At 48.9% G+C, this 19,542-nt stretch overlaps 2 protein-coding genes across 3 annotated transcripts in view; one reads left to right on the top strand and one right to left on the bottom strand.

The window, feature by feature from the left end:
• The first annotated feature begins 3,456 nt into the window (after positions 1 to 3,456).
• Positions 3,457 to 11,955, top strand: ADPRH (ADP-ribosylarginine hydrolase). Of its 2 annotated transcripts, XM_026040667.1 has the most exons (5): positions 3,457 to 3,499; positions 3,850 to 4,072; positions 4,744 to 5,090; positions 9,510 to 9,870; positions 10,845 to 11,955. In XM_026040667.1, exons 1-5 carry the CDS (start codon positions 3,472 to 3,474, stop codon positions 11,236 to 11,238), a joined length of 1,353 nt encoding a protein of 450 aa, XP_025896452.1. In that variant the 5' UTR covers positions 3,457 to 3,471; the 3' UTR covers positions 11,239 to 11,955. The 2 variants fall into 2 exon arrangements, with proteins under 2 accessions (XP_025896452.1, XP_025896459.1); XM_026040674.1 differs by lacking the exon at positions 3,850 to 4,072.
• Positions 11,956 to 12,359: 404 nt separating this feature from the next.
• IGSF3 (immunoglobulin superfamily member 3) overlaps positions 12,360 to 19,542 on the bottom strand; it is a 105,342-nt gene continuing 98,159 nt past the window's right edge. The window contains exons 9-10 of the mRNA XM_026040337.1: positions 16,493 to 16,912; positions 12,360 to 15,262 (exon numbers count right to left, since the gene is read on the bottom strand). Coding sequence (XP_025896122.1) covers positions 15,012 to 15,262; positions 16,493 to 16,912 — 671 coding nt within the window. The 3' untranslated portion in view covers positions 12,360 to 15,011. The remainder of the gene's footprint in view (positions 15,263 to 16,492; positions 16,913 to 19,542) is intronic.

Below are 19,542 nucleotides of genomic sequence, written 5' to 3'. Positions count from 1 at the left end.
TTCCCTTGCAGTCCATTTCAGGGAGAGTTGTAGCATGCCAAACAGGAGCATTGCCAACTTCATGAGGGTTAAAAAGTTTTAGTAGTGACTGCTGCTTTTTAATCTGCACTGTCTTCCAGGTTTTGGCCATAAGACCTCATGTAGTTTGTGGGAAATGCAGAAAGTCTAAACCAGTTTGTTGTCCTGGTRCTGTAATACTACCTTTCATTGCACTAAAGAATTAGGTCTTAAACTCTGGGCTCATCTGAAAAGCCACACTACTTTTCAGTCAAAGAGAGAATTACCCTTTTTTTCCGGATGAATATGAAGGAAAATTCTGAATCTAAGTGAGTACTAACCACAGTATCCAACACATGGCAGGGGCATATCAGTCAACTGCTCCAAGATGGTACTTTCCAGAAGGCATATCCTGGCATTTAGTCCACCGCAGCCTAATTTTCATTAAAAAGAAAGAAAGAAAAAAAAACCCTCAGAAAGGTGAAATATGGTAAGTCTTTAACTCTTTGCACGGCTGAAGACTGGAAGGTGTCCTTGCAAAGCTGGCATGATTGTGTCGCTGCCTGGGACAATGCTGCCTATATCACCTCAGGGTGGTCAGCACACCAGGTGGAGGGTGCTGTCCTGCCCACCCTGCAGGAGAGCTGTTTGGCATCAAAGCCTGACACTCAGACCTGAAAAACGTCACTCTCCTACCATGCCTGTTGCTCCTGCACACAGCTCATCACCCACTGTCTCTCAATGACTRGTCCTTACTACTTTTTCTGTACCATGTCTACACCATGTCACTTGACTCCTATGCACGTTTTGGTGCCCATTTTTAAAGAGCTGAACAAGATCAGGAATCAGGAAACCATGACATGATCCAAAGGTTTCAGTGCTATAGGCATTTTGTGCTAATGCAGAGGAGTTSTCCATTTTTTTATGGCTATTCTGGGAAAACTATGAATTTCTTTTTTGTTCCCTGTCTCTAAAGGTGCAGCAGAAGCCCTTTCTCACAGATAGCCATCAAAAGTCATGGCCTTTCCCTCTGATCAGCCCAAAACTTAAGAGAGGAAAACCCTGCTTTGCTTTTCAAGTGTTGCACTGACTTAGTAAATTCTGTACAGAGCAGAACGAGCCAGGGAAGCAGAAAAGCTCAGCAAGCATTAATGGCTGTGCCAAGACACAAGCAACGTCTTTTCCCACTTCCTTTTCTGTATTATCTGTACAGATTTTGTGTGTCTGATAATGACAATTTTCTGTATCAGATGCTTCTAAAACTCCACATTTACAGCACTATGCGGAGCAGCAGTTGGTATTTGAATGGGCACTGAGTATTAAACCACTGAAGCGGCTGGAGTAGATGCTTAAGCGCAGTCCTGCATGCTCAATTACCTTGAAATTCCCCTGGGCCCATCTCCAGCCTTGCACCCTTAATTGCCCCCAAATTCCCCAGGGACTCTGCTCTGGCCCAGTGCTATATCTTGATTGCCCTGAAATCCCCCAGGGCTGCAGCTCAAAAACTACCACCACTTTCTCTCATAGTCTTGGGGGGATTTTCTTTTCATGTAAGAGGCATCAGTACCTTGTTGGGTGAATCCAGGCTTTGGAGATATGGTGTGTGGCACATCATACAATCATCAGTTGTTAGAAAGGATCAGCCTTAGTGAATCTCAGCCCAAGTCATGCGTAATCCTGTATCTCACTCCTTCTTCCTGCTTCTTTTCCTTCCTTGTCCACTCACTAGAAACCATAAGGCATGCAACCACAAACATCATTAAGAATAAAATATAACACTTGTGGGAGGTGATGGTATCATCAAACGCCTAGAGACACAGCTTGAAACAAAACAAATTGCAACAACAAGAAAAGACAGGACAAAAACCATACCACAGCTAGGGATATGAGAGGAACCTTGTCCTGGTCCAGGGCTGAACCCCACCAAATTCTAGGCTTTATAGGGCACAATCGAGGACCAATGGCTGCCCAGACCCACCGAGGGATGGGGTGGAAGAGCAAACCACAGTGTGCAAGCAAAGTCTCTGGGGAAATGCTGGAGATGGATGGGGAAGGCCTGGCTAGTCTCAGCTCAAGCTGTAGTGGAGGGGTGTTCAAAAGGACTAAATAAAGAAAAGGTTTCTCCCCTTGGCACTCTCTGAGCAGGACCCAGAGCCTGAATGCTGCATTCCTCCGGGAGGAGACCATGCCAAGGTGGGATCAGACTAGAAGGAGCAAGAGGCTATGCATGAAGTAAAGAATTTCAATAGAAAATAGGGGAAATGGTGCATACACGTTTCATTTTGACGTTCTTTTTAAGCAAAATGTTTGATTTCCATTGAGTGAGTTCATTTCCAAATTGACTATTTTKCTGCTAAAGGTGCTAAGAAAGCAATAATCCTGAAAATGAAAGATAATATTTAGCTCCACAGCYCAGAAAACATTTTTGCACCAACCCAAAGGAAAGCTCTTCTTCTTGAGTTTTTGATAGTATAACTGGGCCAATATTAAAAAAAAATCCCCCCCCCCCTTTTTTTTTTTTTTTTGCTGTTGCAGCACAAGGCTGTGCTAGGCTGGCAGGGCTTCCTCCTCCCTGAGGTGGGACCTCATGCCTTTTGGGAGCTGGCTGGCCACCTTGGGGCAGGCGCTTAGGAGGGCGTTGGTGCCCTTGATGTGAGCAGGCACATGGTCACTCTTGAGGAGCCACCAGGGCTGGTGGCCTCAAGTCTCACGGCTGCCCACCTGTCCCACCAGCTGGAGCTGYCGACTGCTCTGTCCCTACTGAGATGTGGTCTGGGGTTGTGGCCAACATGTGGCACYCCAAGGTGCCGGGATGGTTTGTCCTCACGGTGCCAGCTGGCAAAAGCCGCCAGAGCTCTTGTGGACTTGGTGAAATAGATAAGACATGGATGAGTCATGAGCCCCGGGGTGGGCCGAATCCATGGGCTTACTCAGTGGGTGAGGCAACACCCGTCCCACTGCTGGGGACGGCTGGAGAGAGGAGGGAAGAAGCAGATGGGGAGCGCGCTTAGTTTGAACTTTTAACTGCAGACCTGAGGGGCAGGTAACTTCCCTGGGGCGGGCTTGGCCTCCTAGCCCAAGCTGTGTGTGGGCAGTGCAGTTTCTCAGCACAAAATATTGCTTCCCTGCCCCCCAAATCACGGGCTCCTGCTGTCGGTAGAAGGGAGRAGAAAATGGCCTGGCACTTCCTGGTGATGGGAAAGCGGCAGGGCTGGAGGCAGAGCCCTCCTGGGCAGTGGGCTCCCCCGTGCGCCCATCTACCGCCCCGAGCTCGCTCGGTGCCCGGTGAGGGCTCCCGCCGGCCYAGGCGCCCGGCGCACCCGTGACGCAGCCATTACACGTGTCGGAAGCGCCTGCGCAAGCAAGGACAGCGGGGAAGCCCTGGCACCGGGGCCCATCTTGCGGCGCCCTTCCCTTGGGAAGCGRCAGTGGGATCAGGACACGCCYGCTCCCCAGGGCACACAGAACCCGGGCATGGCTCCCCCGGGACACGGGGTCCCAGGTCAGCGATAGCCCTGGAGCCGGGCGCGCAGGGGCTGTGGGCAGCCGGCTGCCTCAGCCGCTCTGTGCAGGGGCTTGCGGGACCTCAGTTCTGGCTTCACTGCAGCTTTGCAACAAGCGAGTCTGAGGCTGAGCTTGCCCCGGYGCTGGCTTGACTGCTCTGTGACGTTCAGGCGGGACGAAAACAGCTTGCTTTCTTTTTCTGCTACGCTGTGTTCTGTAAAAGAGAGACAGAAAGCACTGCTTTATATTTCCCTTTCTCTCTCTCTTTCTTTCTCTCTTTCTTTTCCTTTCCTTCTTTCTTTCTTTCCCTTCTTTCCTTCTTTTTTTCTTCACTTTTCTCCCAGAAAGACCAAGCTGAGCCCCCTCCTGTTTCTGGATGTAATTCAGACACCAGCCAAGGAGTAACCCTTGCGATACCAGGCAGCGTCCCTGTGACTGCTCAGCCCTGCATGAGCTTCAGCAGCAAAGCACAGGCCCCCTTAAAGACACTTGATGCCTTCAGTAATGTTGGGAGGAGGTGTGYGCCTTCTTCTGGGAGAACCCAGCAGCTCTTAATCAAAATACTCCTTGTGTAAGTAATTAGTATGAACAAAAACAAAGTTCAACTGTAAGCAGCCTTCTCAGTTATGCGAATCACATGCTCAACCTCAAGCAGCTTATTAGTAATTGAATTTTTCACTGTATGTCTGTGGTTTTTCTTGCTGCATTTTTCCTAAGTCATATGGTGAAAGGAGACTTCCAGTCCCTTTAGCACTTATCGAGACATAGTCATAAAAAGTGACAAACTTTGAAGTGTATATTTTGGTTGGGGGGGGGTTGTTACTTAAAATATACACTCCTTTCAGTATTCAATTCTGCTTTTAAGAAKGGAAATTTCTGTAGCCCGGCTCTGAAGTCAGGGGCATGTGTGCCTGCAGTACTGCCTCTTCTGTGACCCAGGCATGATGGGCAGCCTGGTGTTGGATGGTTGCTCCTTCTGGAAGAGCGGGGCTGTGTTGTCTCCTGCTCTGGGCTCCGCTGGCCAAGTGCTGCTCTGCAGCATGTGCTCACAAGCTTCTGACGGTGCACTATGCCTCTGCCCGGAGGTCACAGGGAAACAGGTGCTGTGAAGGAATACAGTGAGGTGCAAGTGCTAGACCAAGCACCTAAGTGGTCAGACCTTCGCTTGCATTAAGATAAGAAAGAACTTCTGCCTCTTTCCTTCTCTCTGTCTAATTTGAGCTTTTTTTTCCCCCCCTCTAGTATTTGCAGCATTGAAGCAACGGCGGGACAAAAAATGTGCCCCAAGCCAATGGAAAACTATGTGGCATCTATGGTGCTGAGTGCACTTGGAGACACGCTGGGCTATTACAATGGGAAATGGGAATTTCTGCAGAGCGGTCCTGACATCCACAAGGAGCTGGCAGAGATGGGGGGGCTCGGCAACTTCAGCATCCAGGGCTGGAAAGTCAGTGATGATACAGTGATGCACCTGGCCACAGCTGAAGCCCTGGTAGCAGCTGGGAAAAATCCAGATTTAGCACATCTCTATTCCTTGCTGGCAAAGAACTACAAGGAGTGCATGAAGGACATGGCTGGCAGAGCTCCAGGTAACCCTTTTCGTGCTGTCTGTGCAGGTCTCTCGCTCAGCCCCGCTTTCTGCACAAGGCTAATGGTCTCTGGCTGTCCTGCAGTCAGGCTCTCCCTGCTTTTCGATGTAAGACTTTGCTTTTGGCTGTCTATACCCTTAATTGGACTTTTGGATGGGCAAGTTTTCCACACTCAGTACTTGCCTCAGATTGGATTAAACAAAACGCACCAGGGCAAGGAACACACTAGGCCCTTTCGAACGAGGACAGAAAAGAAAAGATTTGCCCACACTTACAAGACTTTCTCACAGTTATGCTTGAGGCTTGGCCTTGGACTCAGGGGAAGGCTGAAAATTCAGCCATGTGTATCAAGCACCGTGGAATGCTCTATTAAAGGAACACATTTAAACAGACCATTAACTTGAAATATCTCATAACAGTTGCAATAAATCACATTTAAAATACATTTAAAGGCACAAAGAACCTTTCCAAGAATAATTAAGTTTATTAAATAAAATGAAACAAACAAACAAAAAACCTTAGGTTTGTTTTTTTAGATCTCCAGACATCCATTTCTGCAGCTGAGCAATAAGGACTCAGCTATCTTTTCTGCAGTTTTCTTTTCCATCRTCTCTCCCTTCTTTGCATAAAAACCATGCTGCCAAGTTCAGGTCACAAGTAGTAGGGATTGGAGGTGTGTGTATGATTGAGGAAGGGTTGACAGATATGTTTAATCATATGTTGACAGATTATGTTTAATCTTAACCTGCTGACCCAACTCTTCCCAGAAACTGCCAGCTCTCCCCATACAGCTGGCCCAGTCTCTTGTGGATGCTTGAATCCAAGGAAATAGRAGCTACTGAGGCTGGGCCCTCTTATTTTGCTAGTGCAGGTGATGCCAAGTATCAAAGAAACTCTCAAATTCAGCAATACTATGCAAAATGAAAAAAAAAAAATCTTAAAAAGAAATTACCTAAACATTTGCTTATACTTTGGGTTTGCTTCCAAATTATTATCAGGAATATTCTGGCCTAACATAAAAATTGCTTTCCTGGGAAAGGCCAAATTCTACATAACTCTCTAAGGGCTGCTAATTATAGTGAGGCAAAGATGGACATTTCCACCCAAAGCCTGACTGGAAACATGAGAAGGAATTTATTCTTGTCACAGACACATCCTACCTTGCTATTGCAGGCTGAGGTAGCAGTATTCTTAAACAGATAATCTCTGTTGTCTGAGTGGCTTAATTAATAAAATATTTAAGAAAGGATAATGATAGCTGCCAGGGCAGCAGGTGTCAGCAGGTTAAGCTTTCCAGAGAATCCGTGCTGTCTCGGCATCTTATGGCTCCCATYGTTGAAGAAGTGGTGGTTCCCATCTACCAAAATGGACTAACCACAGCTGGTTGTGAAATTGTGCCTCAAAAAATATTTTTGCCCCTACTCTCAAAGGTTGGTGACTAAAACCTGAGCTGAAAAGGCTAAGTGGAAATTTTAGAAATAGATAAGGATAATAGCACAGCTGCTGCAGTCCTTTTGTGACAACTGCGCTGCAACTGCTCCCAAGCAGTTCTARTTTGTGTTTTAAAGTACATTTGCCATGGCAACTGATCAGAGCGACAAAAAAAAAGAAAAAAAGTGAGGCTAGCAAAGAGGTGCATCTCCTTTAGGGGGGGCTGGGTCAATGGACGCACACTCGGAAAAATTCCAGCTGAGAAAGACAAGTATGTGAAAAGAAATGGAAGTCTGTTGAAAATGGTGTTCTAACAGCATTCTGCAGGGCTGCTACTGAAACCACAGGAAAGGGGTCCCATGGGCTTTAGGCAGCCTCTGAGAGCTTAAATCCTAAGATTTGTCTGCCTGCTAACTTACTACTGAATGGAACTCATCATCCATGAAACAGTGTCCCCAATCTAGAGTCTCCATGTTGTATTGTTAAAGTTTAGCAAGTTGGATAAAGTATGACTGCTAGACCTCATTTTTCAGTAACTTTGCTCTAGTAATCAGAGCAAATACATTTTAACTAAATGTTAACCGGAGAACATAGGTCCAGGTTATGCTCTGACATCCGAAATGAAGATTGACCAGGTAACTGCAGTCTTAAGAGCTGAGAAGGGAAAGTTGCTGCTGCAGCTTTCACCCAACAGGAGAGATTCTCACGAACAGTGGGGGAAAATCATGTTGCTCACCCGCCCGAGGGAGTCTAGGCCCAGAAACAAAACTCACAGTGGCAAAGGGATTCCCACAACATTTTTAGTCAGCAGAAGACCCTGACAGGTTCCATCAAGTCCCAAGAGGAAAGGTTAACTTGTCTCTCTTAAATCAATGGCAAGTTCATCCCTACATGCTTTTTTTKTGTGTGTGTGTGATGTGCCAAAGCCCCACATTCTTCATCCTTTGCTGACAACAGAGCTAGTGAATGAAGTGACACATACATGGCCATACTTCTTTTTATAGTATAACTACATCTATCTTCAGCGCTCTCCAGGAAATAATCTGCTTCAAGACAGTTGCCTGTCACTCCATTTCTTTTGGTCTAAGAAGTCCTGTCTTGGACTGTCTGTGGAATTATTTGTGACTGTGTGATTGTTTTAATTCATCTTTGTGCATCAAGAGATCCTAGTCTTACTGTCTGTGCTCACAAAGAGCCTAAATAAGTTGTATAGAAGCTTATTCCAGAAATAACACGAAGTTACTCTCAAAACTTATTTTCATCTTTGCTTTATTTGCATGTGATTTTGCCTGTATTTCTTCTTTCCTTAGAATAGCACTCCCACACATTACTTAGAGTATTTTTAGTTAGCACAAAAAAATCCTAACCAGGATTTGCTAGGTTACAAAATAGATTTTCCTGCTTCCAAAATTCCTACTGCTGTTTTAAAGAAGACCCAACAGCTGGATTTCAGATTAGTCTTCCTACTCAGCTTGCAAAAGATTTAATATTTTGATGATTTCAAATCAACAACATATCACTTCCTTTGTAAATCAGTAGAGTCTTAACTGCTGTATACTGGGGTGGTTTTGGTGGTTTTCCTTTTTTTTTTTTCTTTTTCATTTGGAGGTTGTCAATGGTAATCTCCCAAAGATTTACATGCAGATTTAAAGCTGTGAGAAAATGTTTGATTATTATTGCAAAATAATGGGTGTTCCTTTACATTTTATGCCATGATATTATCTGGGTTTTCCTTTGATTATAGTTAAATGAAAGAACTATCTCACTGTTTATCGAGGACTGAGTTGCCTAGTTTGAACAAGCCCAAACATGTGCCTAAAAGACATGTGTTTTTTGCAGCCCTATCAAGATTACAAGGTTGTTTTCCTTTTGTTTGTTATGCAGATTTTTATTTTAAGCAATATTAATCCCTTTTCTTCTCTCTCTCCACTTTCCATCATCTTCCTTCGAGAAAGTTAGTTTTAAAATGGATATACAAATAGGGTAGTTGCACTTTTTTTTGAAGCCATGGTTTTGTTTGACAGGATTTTAAAAATATTCTCTTATAGGTCATAAGTACAATAGTGTATTTAGAAATACACAACTCATTTTTTTTTTCTCTGAATCACAGCAAAGCTAGAAATTATACTGATACGACACCTCGCTATTTTGATAAATAACATCCAGCGTTGTGTTAATAAGGTATATAAAAAGCAAATTCAGAGGCCAGGATACATTCCACATTTGGAGAAGCCACAAAAATGACCTCCTGGTTGGTGCTGAGGAAAGGAGACTTGACAAAACATATTCAGTCTTGAAGGGCCTGGAGAATGGCTAGTCATTTTTGTAATGTAAAAAATTGAAGGGAATTTAAGCAAATTGTCAAATGGCTGTTTTAAGACAGAAGGAAATACTTTGCATAACAAAATCATTGCAAGGGCTACCACGGGGCCTAATGTCACCAATTCACAGTGGTTAGGCCCACAGGGATTATTGAATATGACACTGTGGGTCCATCTGACTCCGGAGGTCTCACTTCTCTGACTGCGGGCAGGGGTCRCAGCAGAACTGGTGGGCCTGCATGGTGCTTAACAGCCTTCCCGTAACTGCCTGCTCGTGGCTGGCCTTGGAGACAGGCTAGTGGACTGGACAAACCTTTGGTCTCACCTGGTACAGTTGTTCCTGAGCTTGTTGAAGAGATGTCCAACTGTGGTACAATAAATCCAATTATGTAAAAAAGTGAGGGAAGCACTGAAGTCATTGCTTCCTAACAAACTTAGAACTAAAGCAAGGGAGCTACAGGTTCACCAGCACCGTTTCCTGTCAGTGAGGCAGTGGAAAAGATTCCTGGGCAACTTGTGAGGTCTCCATCTTTAAAGAGCCCTATAAGGAGGTTAAGAGCCTGTCGGGAATAAAGCAGAGACACTTAGTCCTGCTTTGGGTCAGGAGTCAATGTTATCTTATCTCTTGATCTGTGTTTCTTGCTTCCTGTGTCTCTTTCCTGCCCAGGGGTCATATGTAAGAAGAACGCTGTGAAGCTGCAGCCGGAGAGGCCGGGTGGCTGGAGGATCCCATTCAGCACCCAGGAAGGAGGCTGCGGTGCCGCCATGCGCTCCATGTGCATTGGGCTGCGTTTCCCTCACCCTGAGCAGCTGGACACCCTGGTTCAAGTCAGTATCGAGAGCGGCCGAATGACCCACCACCATCCTACCGGCTACCTGGGCTCCCTGGCCTCGGCCCTCTTCACCGCCTTCGCGGTCAACAAGAGACCGCTGGAGGCCTGGGGAAAGGGGCTGCTGGAAGTGCTGCCACGAGCCAAAGCCTACGTCAGGGATGCCGGCTTCTTTGTGGAGGAGAACATGAGGCACTGGTGAGCTGGGCTCTCAGCGCCTGCCACGCTCCCGCTTTTCGCAGGCCCTGCAGCACGGGGCGCTCAGTGCTGCGCGCTCGGAAGCGCACGGAGGCGGCTCTGAGCACAGGTTTCTGTGGTGGCTGCCTTCCAGCGATCCCCAAAAGTGCCCTCAGAGTGCGCTCAGGCACTCAGAGCGCGCTTAGGCACGCTCCAAAGGCCTTTGCAGCACCCAGGGTGATGAAAATAATACGCAATTAAAAAAGAAAGGTATTGTTAAAAACGGAGAGAAACCTCATGTACAAGAGGACAAGCTCTGTTTATGAGTAAGCTGGTATAGTCACATTGTTCTAAACTCTTAGAACAGCACATGCCTGCCACGGGATCACAGCAGTTCAGAAAGCTCTTAAGTCTCTTGGGAGACAAATCCCTCTACCTATAAGAAGGAAACACAGAAGAAAAAAAAAAAGCAGTTGGCTTGCGCCATGTGGCCATGACATTTTTGGATCAAATATGGGGTAGCTAGACTTGCCATCTCAGGCAACCACGATCCGATGAAAGGTGGGAACCAGGCATGGGACCAGCAGTGGGCTGAGGGCTGAGCTTAGTTGGAGAGTTTTAACCAAATCCGGCTGTGTGTTTGGGGTGACTGTACGCACAGCCGGAGGCACTGGTGAATTCAGGAGGATGACTCAGTTCTCGCTCTGAGCCTTCGATCCTCTGCAGCGTGGCGGCCACAGGTGCTGGACTGCCTTCTCCCATGCGGCTGCAGGGGCCCAGTCTAGCAGTCCGAGACGGGCTCCTTACTGTAAATCATGGCCTCGGCCTCACAAAGGGGATGTGCCTGCCTGCCATTTTGTTGAGTTGCTGCTCCAAGCTGTCTTTCTGTGGGGTGCCTTTTTAGCTGGTGCCTGTGGCACCAGAGTGCAGAAGCGGTGTCTCTTGCAGCACTGGGACTGTTTGTCTACATGCCTCCCTTTCCTTCCCTTTTGCAGGCACTACTTTGAAGAGCAGTGGATCAAATACCTGCAGGAGCGGGGCATAGCAGATGGCGTCTCACCGCCCGCCTTCCCCTCAAAGTACGGCGTGGCCGAAAGAGATTCCTTCTACACCTCGCTGAGCTACTCGGGCTGGGGGGGCAGCAGCGGGCACGACGCGCCCATGATCGCCTACGATGCGCTGCTGGGCGCCGGCGCCTCCTGGGCCGAGCTGGCGCACCGCGCCTTCTTCCACGGCGGCGACAGCGACTCCACGGCCGCCATCGCGGCCGGCTGCTGGGGGGCCATGCACGGCCTCCGGGGGGTCCCGGCCACTCTCTTCCAAGAGCTGGAGTTCAGGGAGCGCCTGGAGGCGGCGGGCAGGGACCTGTACGCGCTTTGCTCTGGCTAGTCGCCCCCAGGCTGCCCGTGCCTCTGCATGCCTGCTCTGTCAACGCACGGGATGGTCACAGGGYGGAGGCTGGCACTTCCTCTGCGTGTCACCTCCAGCACAGCAGCCGTTTGATGCGGAGCAGCTTGGGATTTGATGGGGAGCATGGAAATGACAGCGTGGCACTGCCGGGCCCTCATGGGGCCCCCAAACAGTTGGAGCGTGCGAACGTGCCACCTCCTCCTGCACATGGACAGCGGGGGCTCCCCTCTCACCACAGCTGCCCTGCTGTCAAGGATCCCACTCACCTTCCAGCGCTGCGGCCGCAGAGACAGAGCTCTGGCTCCCTTGCTCGGGGCGCATCTGCTCTGAGCTTCAGCAGAGGCAAYAGCCGGTCTGTCGGGTGTCACATTTTCCCATACAATTTATTTAGAAAAAGGTRTTTTTTGCTTTCAATGAGTGCCATAAATTTAACCTTGTAGCTTCACCAGTGTGTTCTGCAGAATTCCACAGCGCTTTTGCTATTTAAAGTATGTGTCATGATACTTTCCTATCTCAGTTAAGGGGAAGTTCCAGACTGCCACCAACCCTTATGCTGCTAATGAGCAAATGTAGGGGTTGCGTTTTACATAAGGTTAGGCAACTCCTGTGATAAAATATATTCTTAAGTCCAGACTACTAATGATTATTTGGTTGCCATTTGCCATGGATTATGCAGCTCATTTTGTGACAAATCTTTTTCTTCAGATCTTGAATATTACGCRGCTAAATGCTTATTCTTCCAGGTGCAATTTCAAACTGAGGATATCCTGTCCAATAAATGGATATGCCATATCTCTGTTAAAGGCTATATTCTGTTACAAGATGAACTGAGGGATGGATGAGGCCGTATGCATGGAGGGCCAGAGGAAGCAAAGGTGTCTACAAGGTTCAGCTTGGAAGAGAGAGAGGAGGTAGAAGTGCTGCTTGGGAGGGCGGAGAATTGACACACAGGCATTTTTTGCAGGAGGGAGAGGGAGCAGCTGCCTAAAAGTGAGGGTTGGCTCAGGAGTTCAGCACATCTTTAGGTAAGGGCTATGCATAAAGGCCTAAGGAAAGGCAAATCAGACAAAAAAACAGCAGCAATATGAATCACAATTTCAACACAGTTTACTACAGCTCTCAGGTGTGTTGTATAAAACATGTTTTAGTGCAACATAGTACAAAGTTTGTCTTTTTTAAAAAAAAATCCCAAACATTTTTCCACATCATGCATGGACAGGGTTTCTGTCTTTCATCTTGGGTTCGGTACAGAAAGTTACAGCGGAGAGAGTGGTTTGAAAAGCTCTGTGTTAAAACTCGTTATAGGAAGTTTGCCTTATAAAAACAGAGAGAAGTTCGAGGCCGGGCGCCGCAGCAACGTCCCTGGCAGGGGGTTCTGCAGCCRTCGCGGTGGCCGCTCCCCGGGAGGCCGCGCGCGGTGCAAGAAGGCACCGGCGGCCGCGGCGCCGTGGGGCTCCCTGGGAAAGGTCCCACGGCCAGCCCTGCTCCGGGGACGCGGCGCCAGGGCAGCAGCCTGCGGCAGCTGCAGCGCGGCGCTCTCCCAGGAACCTACAGCTCCTGGTGAAGTGTCTCTTCTCCCCTCTCTTGGAAGCGGGAATGAATGGCAGTTCATCCCCTGAAGCGGTCCGTACAGGAGATACTGCGTTTAGGAAACAATACCCACTGGCTGCAGCTGCTGTTCTTTTTGCCTTGGTTCTTCATTTCCATTCACTTACCCTTTCATTCTGCTCTTCGCAGACTCCTTATCCAGAAAGGGAAGACAAGTGTGTGGGTGTGTGGTATATATAGCAGTGTGATACCACATATACGCTGGGGCCAGTAAGCAATTACCTCTTGAGGAGGGAGTCTTCACAGAAGGATGGGTGAAACGGAGCTTTCTCAGCAGCAGAAGGAATAAACGCCGTTCTYGAGGAGGAGCAGAGGTGCCTTAATAGGAATGTCTGATGGACTCACCTGCCACTGGGAACGGGTCTGTCCGCGTGCGTGTAGGGATATGCAGGCTCCTCTCTGGCCAGGAGAGAGGATGTTCAGGTTTCCACCCAAGGCTTCACCACCTCTGAAACATCAAGGCATCAGGCATTAACCTACTAGTGCTACAGAGCATCTGCTGAGGTCCTCTTCACAAAGAGCTGTCCTACGGCCCCGATGGGGACGGAGGTTGTAGGTATGGCACCACTCTCACACAGGCAGGCGGGCTCTTGTGGTTTTGCCCATCTGCCYCTCTTGGCTTCAGCCATGCTGCAAAAAATAAATGGCCAGGTTTGCCAGGAAGACATCAAGGAAGACAACAAAAGGCCATTTTTGGCAAACATTTTCTTCCGCCAGACATAACGCCTAGGGTGCATTGGGGAGGAGGCGGGTTCCTCCACAGGACACGGCAGGAGTACTTGGCATGACTGGCTACTAGAGCGTAGGTGCCCCATGCTGAGAGAGCCCTGGCTTGGTTCRCAAAGAGCCATATCTTTCACAGAAAGAACAGCATTTTCTGTCACGCAGTTGTGTAGGACAAAGAGCAGGCGGCGTTGCCAGGAGGGGGAGCTTATGGCCAAGCTGTTTCTCCTCCTGAAGCCCCAGGACTGGAAAATGGCACATGCACGCACACACAGGGGAAGATTCCTTTGAGCCCAAGGGGACACAGAAGCCTCCAAGGAGCAGATGTGATGCTGACTCCTTCACCAGCTCAAGTTCAGGCAGGGAGGCCTTGCAAGCCCCTGTGAAACTTGGGGACAACCGATGGCTGACTGCACATCCCTGCTGCATGGCACGACTGTGACCCGGCTCCTTTGCTAGGCCRTGCAGGGATGTGACTCTGCACTCGTGGAGCTTTCCCTTTCCCCCTCTCTAGAGTCATTGCTTTGGTCAAGTAAAAAATTTTATAGACTGGATCCAGCCATCCATCCCCACACGACTAGGGCATGTAGGTAACCCCCCTCTTCAGAGGTGGCAGCACAGAGGCTAGCGAGGAGTGTCTCTCTTGATAAGCCAGAGCCTGCCAGGAGCCTCTCTGCTACCAGGACTTTGAGGCATCCCCCTTCCACCTCTCCCTTCAGTTTGGGGAGGCAAACTTGCTTTTGTCTTTCTGCAGGCGTGTTGAGTTTTCAGTCTGCCCAAGACCAGGGAACACTCCTAATGGTGAATTTCTTCCTCTTGAGAGAACAGTAAAGTGGAGGCAAGAAGAAGCTGAAGCCACGTCCAGTCTTTGAGCTAGACCTCCCAACACCCCAGCTAGCCTCAGGATGTCATCCTGGCTTTGCTGGTTTGGGAAAAGATCTTGTTGATGTGGCACAGAGTCTGAGGAAGAAGCATGAAGTCTGTTTTCGAAAATACACATTTACTCCACAGAGATTGTCCCAGGATCAAAAGTGCACTGGGAACCCCTCTCTTGTGGGAGAAGAGGAAGTCTAAAGTTCTTTGGGTGATTGAAAATAAAAACAGTGGGAAAAAAATCATGGCTGAAAGGACAACTGATGGGAGCAAAATTAATATGTGAAGATTATCTGCTATGTACAGCAAGGACACAGACCCTTTGTCCGTCCTTGTGACTGGTTGTGTTTCCAGAGATGTCTGAAGAAGCCTCCAACTTCCCAGGCCCATCAACTGGGTGCTCTGCAGATCCCAGTCACCGCACTGGAGCACAGACACTGAAACAAATGAAACAAGAACAACCAAAACCACCCCGTTCCTTAGGGTTCCCGGTCTGTCTCTGTTTCTCTCTCTCCCTCTCTGTGCATCCACTTGGGCTCCTTGGCCTTTTAGTCTATAGTTCCTGGGTGGATGCTGAGGACTGGTGGCTCTAGGCAGGTAGGAGAGTAGTTGAGGTGAGGCTCCTTGATCCACAGCAAGGGGACCCCATTCTTGCCCTCTGAGTTTTTGCTGGAGTTCCGACTCTTGAACCGCACCAGGAGGATGGTGATGATCAAGATGCCAAAGATGGGAAAGGGGTAGAAGAATACAAAGTAGAAGAGGGCATCGTTGGAGCAGATGACTGACTGAAGGGTAGAGCCTGAAAAGCAGAGACAAAAGACAAACACATTTTATAGCTTTTCTGCAATGCATAACTCAGAAATTTTCTTAAAAAGTGAAAAAAAAATGACAGAACATTTCAAAGTGTAGCAGTAAAATAAAGCTGTTGTAGGAATAGCTTTATCCTCCCCTTAAGTTTTATGAGTGCTACGACGGAGTCCTCTCTGGCATGGATATTCTGGTGTCTAATCAACTACAGAACCTCATCCAGTGGCTTTCCCTCAATGGAAACACTCACAGGCAACCTCTCAGGGTTTGTCCTTGAGTGTCTACAAAGCTCTCAGGACCTTAGTTATCACTGAGGACTCTACCTCTTGGTTGAATGTATCTAAAATCATCTGATGGCCCCAAGAATTACTGAGAGGAGACCCTTGCATAGTAGCACAGGGATCACACAAGATCTCACTTCCTTAGGACAACAAGGCTAGTTCTGCAGGGCTAATTCTTCAGCACCAAGATGCACAGCACAGTGACTCTACATGCCAAGGCTGGACTGACGGCACCGTGCACAGGGCTGCAGTGGTAGCAGCTCCCTTAGAGACAGAGTTCACCCTCCACTCTGCCCTGGAGGCAGGCTCCAGTAAGCTGGCAGTGCCCAGGGAGCAGGAGAGCATCTGCCAATCCAGTGAGGTGCCATGGTACCGCAGCCTCTGAGGGCAAGGAAAAGGCAGAACTGGCTTTATGGGCATCATCAGCCCAGCCTCACCCTGACCCCCTGCCCAGCCTGCTAACATGTAAACCTGGGCTCACATGCAGAGCTAGGCCAAGTTCCAGACTGCTTCCCACAGTGAAAGGTTACACGTGAGCACAGTACAGAGCCTCTGCTAGTAAGTGCAGTGCACGTGTTGTMAGCCTGAGCAAGAAGTGGCCTAAGAGCTAGCAAGCTGATGGAATAAACATGAGCCTCTGATCTGATCCAGTGCAAACCAGATCCAGGCTCTGTATCCCATTCACTCTTTGGTCCATCCACCTTGGCTGCCAAGAGGACAAGAAAGCCAGTGCTTATCCTCACAATTTAGCGTGGTGAACRCTCAAAACTCAACCTGGGAAGGGAATGACTGGAGCACCACCCAGCAGGGCTGCCTCTGAACATGTGCTGAAGCCACRGGCTCTAGGGCTGTGCAGGGAACGGGTAGGAAGGCATCACAAATGCCCACACGAACAGATGACATGTGGGCCATTCCCCCCGGAGGATGCCAKCCCTTCTCACCTGTGTCCTGCACGTGAACAGCGACTGCGCCCGACTCCTCCTCGGCCAGCCGGTACCACACGCCGTTGGGGTCCGCCAGCCACTCCTCCACGCGGCACGAGTAGTTGCCGCTGTCGGMGACTCCAGCCTGCAGCACCGTCAGGCGGAAGAGCAGCGCGGAGAGCCTCTGGAAGCGCAGCCGGCCCTCCCAGGGGCTGCCCTCCTGGCTGAACACGGCGTCCGGGCCCACGCTCAGCACAGCCTCCCTCTCCTCCTCCTCCTCCGAGGGGCCGCCTCCCTCCTTGGGCCGCAGGTTGTACCAGGCCACTGCAAAGTGGGACTCCTGGCTGGAGCGGGACAGGATGCTGCAGTCCAGCGGGAAGGACTCCTTCTCCTGCACCGTCAGGTTGGAGGTGGCGGTGTCCACCTGCAAGGTGGGGTCTGAGACAGTAAAAGGAGAGAGGTGAGTGCAGAGCTGAACGCTACGTGCCATGCTGTCCTTCCTGAGTGCACATGTCCAGTGCTGAGTGTGATGTGAGCAGTGCACAACCTGCCTGCCAGCTCCCACAGGTTCCGCTGTGGTCAGCCCCGCAGCGCCAGCGTCCCCACCGTGCCATGCTCCATCCGGCTCCGAGTCAGAACGGGAGCCGGTGGCTAGCGCCTCGTCACCCTGCCCACGCAGCCTCTCGCCACAGCCTCCCAGCAGGCAGCCGGCGAGCGCCCCTGGGCGTGGGGGCGAAAAGCGAAAGTCGCTGAAATTCATCCCCAGAAAGAAACAGCTCAGGACACACGAACGCTCGGTCTGTGCTCAGAGCAGCAATATACAGCTCCCTAGCCATCAGAGCAAACATTTCATTCCCTGCTTTTTTTTTATTCCTATCCTGTACGAGAGTGACCACTCTTGTAGTCACAAGAGAGACCGCAAGAGTGGTCTTCAAAGCCAGGACATCTCAGTCAGAAGAAGGCATAATGTTTTTCACAACAGTTTGTGAAGTCCACCAGGTAACCAGCTCCTCTATGGAGAGGCCCTCAGCACCCAGGCAGCAAGGACACCAAATGCCTCTCTTTTTTTCTCTATTACTTGCTGCAMGGCTAAAGAGATGCTTTAACCCAACTGAGATACAGTGACTGGAATCTAAGATGAGTTGATTAAAGGCTGATTTCAAGAGCAATTAACATTTGATTTAGTCATATTGCCAGGGAACATGTACTCTGGAGATCACAAACAGCCCAGATCTAAGCTCTCATTTAAAGATTAAAAAGCCCTTTCTAATGCAGGAATTAAGCATGAAGGGCAAGCCCACAGCTCACCAAAGAAAGAGGCCCTTTCTCCTGCAGCAAAGGTACCTGGGCATCCCTCCAGCACTGGSAGCAGCGGCCCGGCCCCTCCGCTCTCATTCCCATACATCGCTGAGGGCTCTCAGTTCTTCCACATCCGTCCTGCCTGCGGCAGGCACTGGGAAGACTGCAGCCACCAGCTCCCGGGGCCACGTCACACTCCCTTCCAGACCAGGCAGCACTTGAAGGCTCTAGGGAGCATGTGAGGGACAGTGGAAAGGCCAGGCTGGACTGGGACTTGGGGGAGGTCAACTGAGTGGGGTGAAGAGGGGCAGCTCCCATGGGCTCCCAGAGAGGGAGGGAGGCAGGGAGGAGGCAGGGAGGAGGCAGGATCTTCTCCAGGACTCCCCTTCCCTAGGGCCTCTCTTGCAGGGCTCTGTTTATCCCAAAGCCTCCCTTGAGGCTGGTGCACGCAGCCAATTTCCTCAGTGGTGCAGGGTGTTGGGAAGAGTGTGTTTTGGAGCCCCTTTCCAAAGGGCTGCAAWGGGAACCTGCAAGGAGGAGGATGCTTGTCATCACCATGGCAGTCTTCCTATCTTTTTAAATGATACAATATAGAAAACTTCCATTAGAGCTTTTAAGGCTGCAGACAACATCAGTTCTTCCAGCTTCTCTTCAAGAGACTCCTGAACAGAAACAGCAATGAGGTAAGCCTTGAAATTTCTGGGACTTCTGAGGTGAAAAGGAGGAAAGGAAGGAAATGCCTTGTCAGAACAAACAAAAAGCCTTCCCCACCTCCGCAAATTGAGCACAGAGAGGAGAACTGCAGGCTGAAGCTGTTGAATGGGGTTTTTTTTTAACTTTGTTTATGATTATTGTACTGAAAGATGAATGGAGATCCTCACTAATAAGATATGAGTCACAAACAATGCTATTTTTAAGTTTAGTAATTTTTCAGTTATTGTCTGCCATGAAAGAAAAACAAGCAATACATAGTCTTAAACCTTATACTTCTGCACTCCCAATTCCCTCCTTTTCCCACTCCACATCCGAGTTCCACATTTGAGTTCCACAACTCAAAATGAACCAAAGGAATTTCCCCTGACATTCATCACTTGTCCATCAGGGCTGGCAATTTTCAGCCTGAAGAATTGCACTTATAAACTCTGTAGGCAGAAAGCTACTCAGTTACTGCCTGGAGACCTGCCTGGGATGCTTCTGCTCAAGCCATCTCTGACTAAAGCCAGAGAAGATTTCTGAGCTTGTGGCTAAGAAGAGCTGTGTCGTCCCYTGGAAGAGCTTCTTCACAGCACAAATCTTCCCTACAAGATTAACCTCTAAAATCTTTCCAAAATCTTAAAACTTTACAAGGTTGATACCTCATTGACGTAGGTAGGTATAAGGCACCAAAAATAGAGTTTTAGTGTATTTCTCTTAAATGCTGGAAGATACCCAGTGAGTTTAAGTCAGTCATAACTTCCGAACTTCAGCCTTCCTTCAAGATGGGCATTTCATCTTGGGTCACATGCCTCAAAAACTGGAGAATCTGTATATTCCAAGATAAASTGCCCTTGCAATTTGCCATCTGAGCTGTTAAAAGAGCTGAAACTAGAATTTTCTTCCTGGTTTTAATTTATCTGGCAATTTTTCCTCTATTAGATCTTATAAAGGCTGCAGCAATCCCTGATCCTTATCTTGTTGTGCACAGAAAATGTCAAAATGTGAGCATGGTTCGGGTGTTGTTACATAGCAGGACTTGGATGAACTGCTATGATGGATGAGATGGAGGGATG

The sequence above is a fragment of the Nothoprocta perdicaria genome, unplaced genomic scaffold, assembly GCF_003342845.1.
Source record: "Nothoprocta perdicaria isolate Ctin4 unplaced genomic scaffold, notPer1 scaffold_100, whole genome shotgun sequence".
NCBI classification, from domain to species: domain Eukaryota; kingdom Metazoa; phylum Chordata; class Aves; order Tinamiformes; family Tinamidae; genus Nothoprocta; species Nothoprocta perdicaria.
Note: the sequence above shows the minus strand (reverse complement) of the source record. Positions and strands in the feature narration are given on the sequence as shown.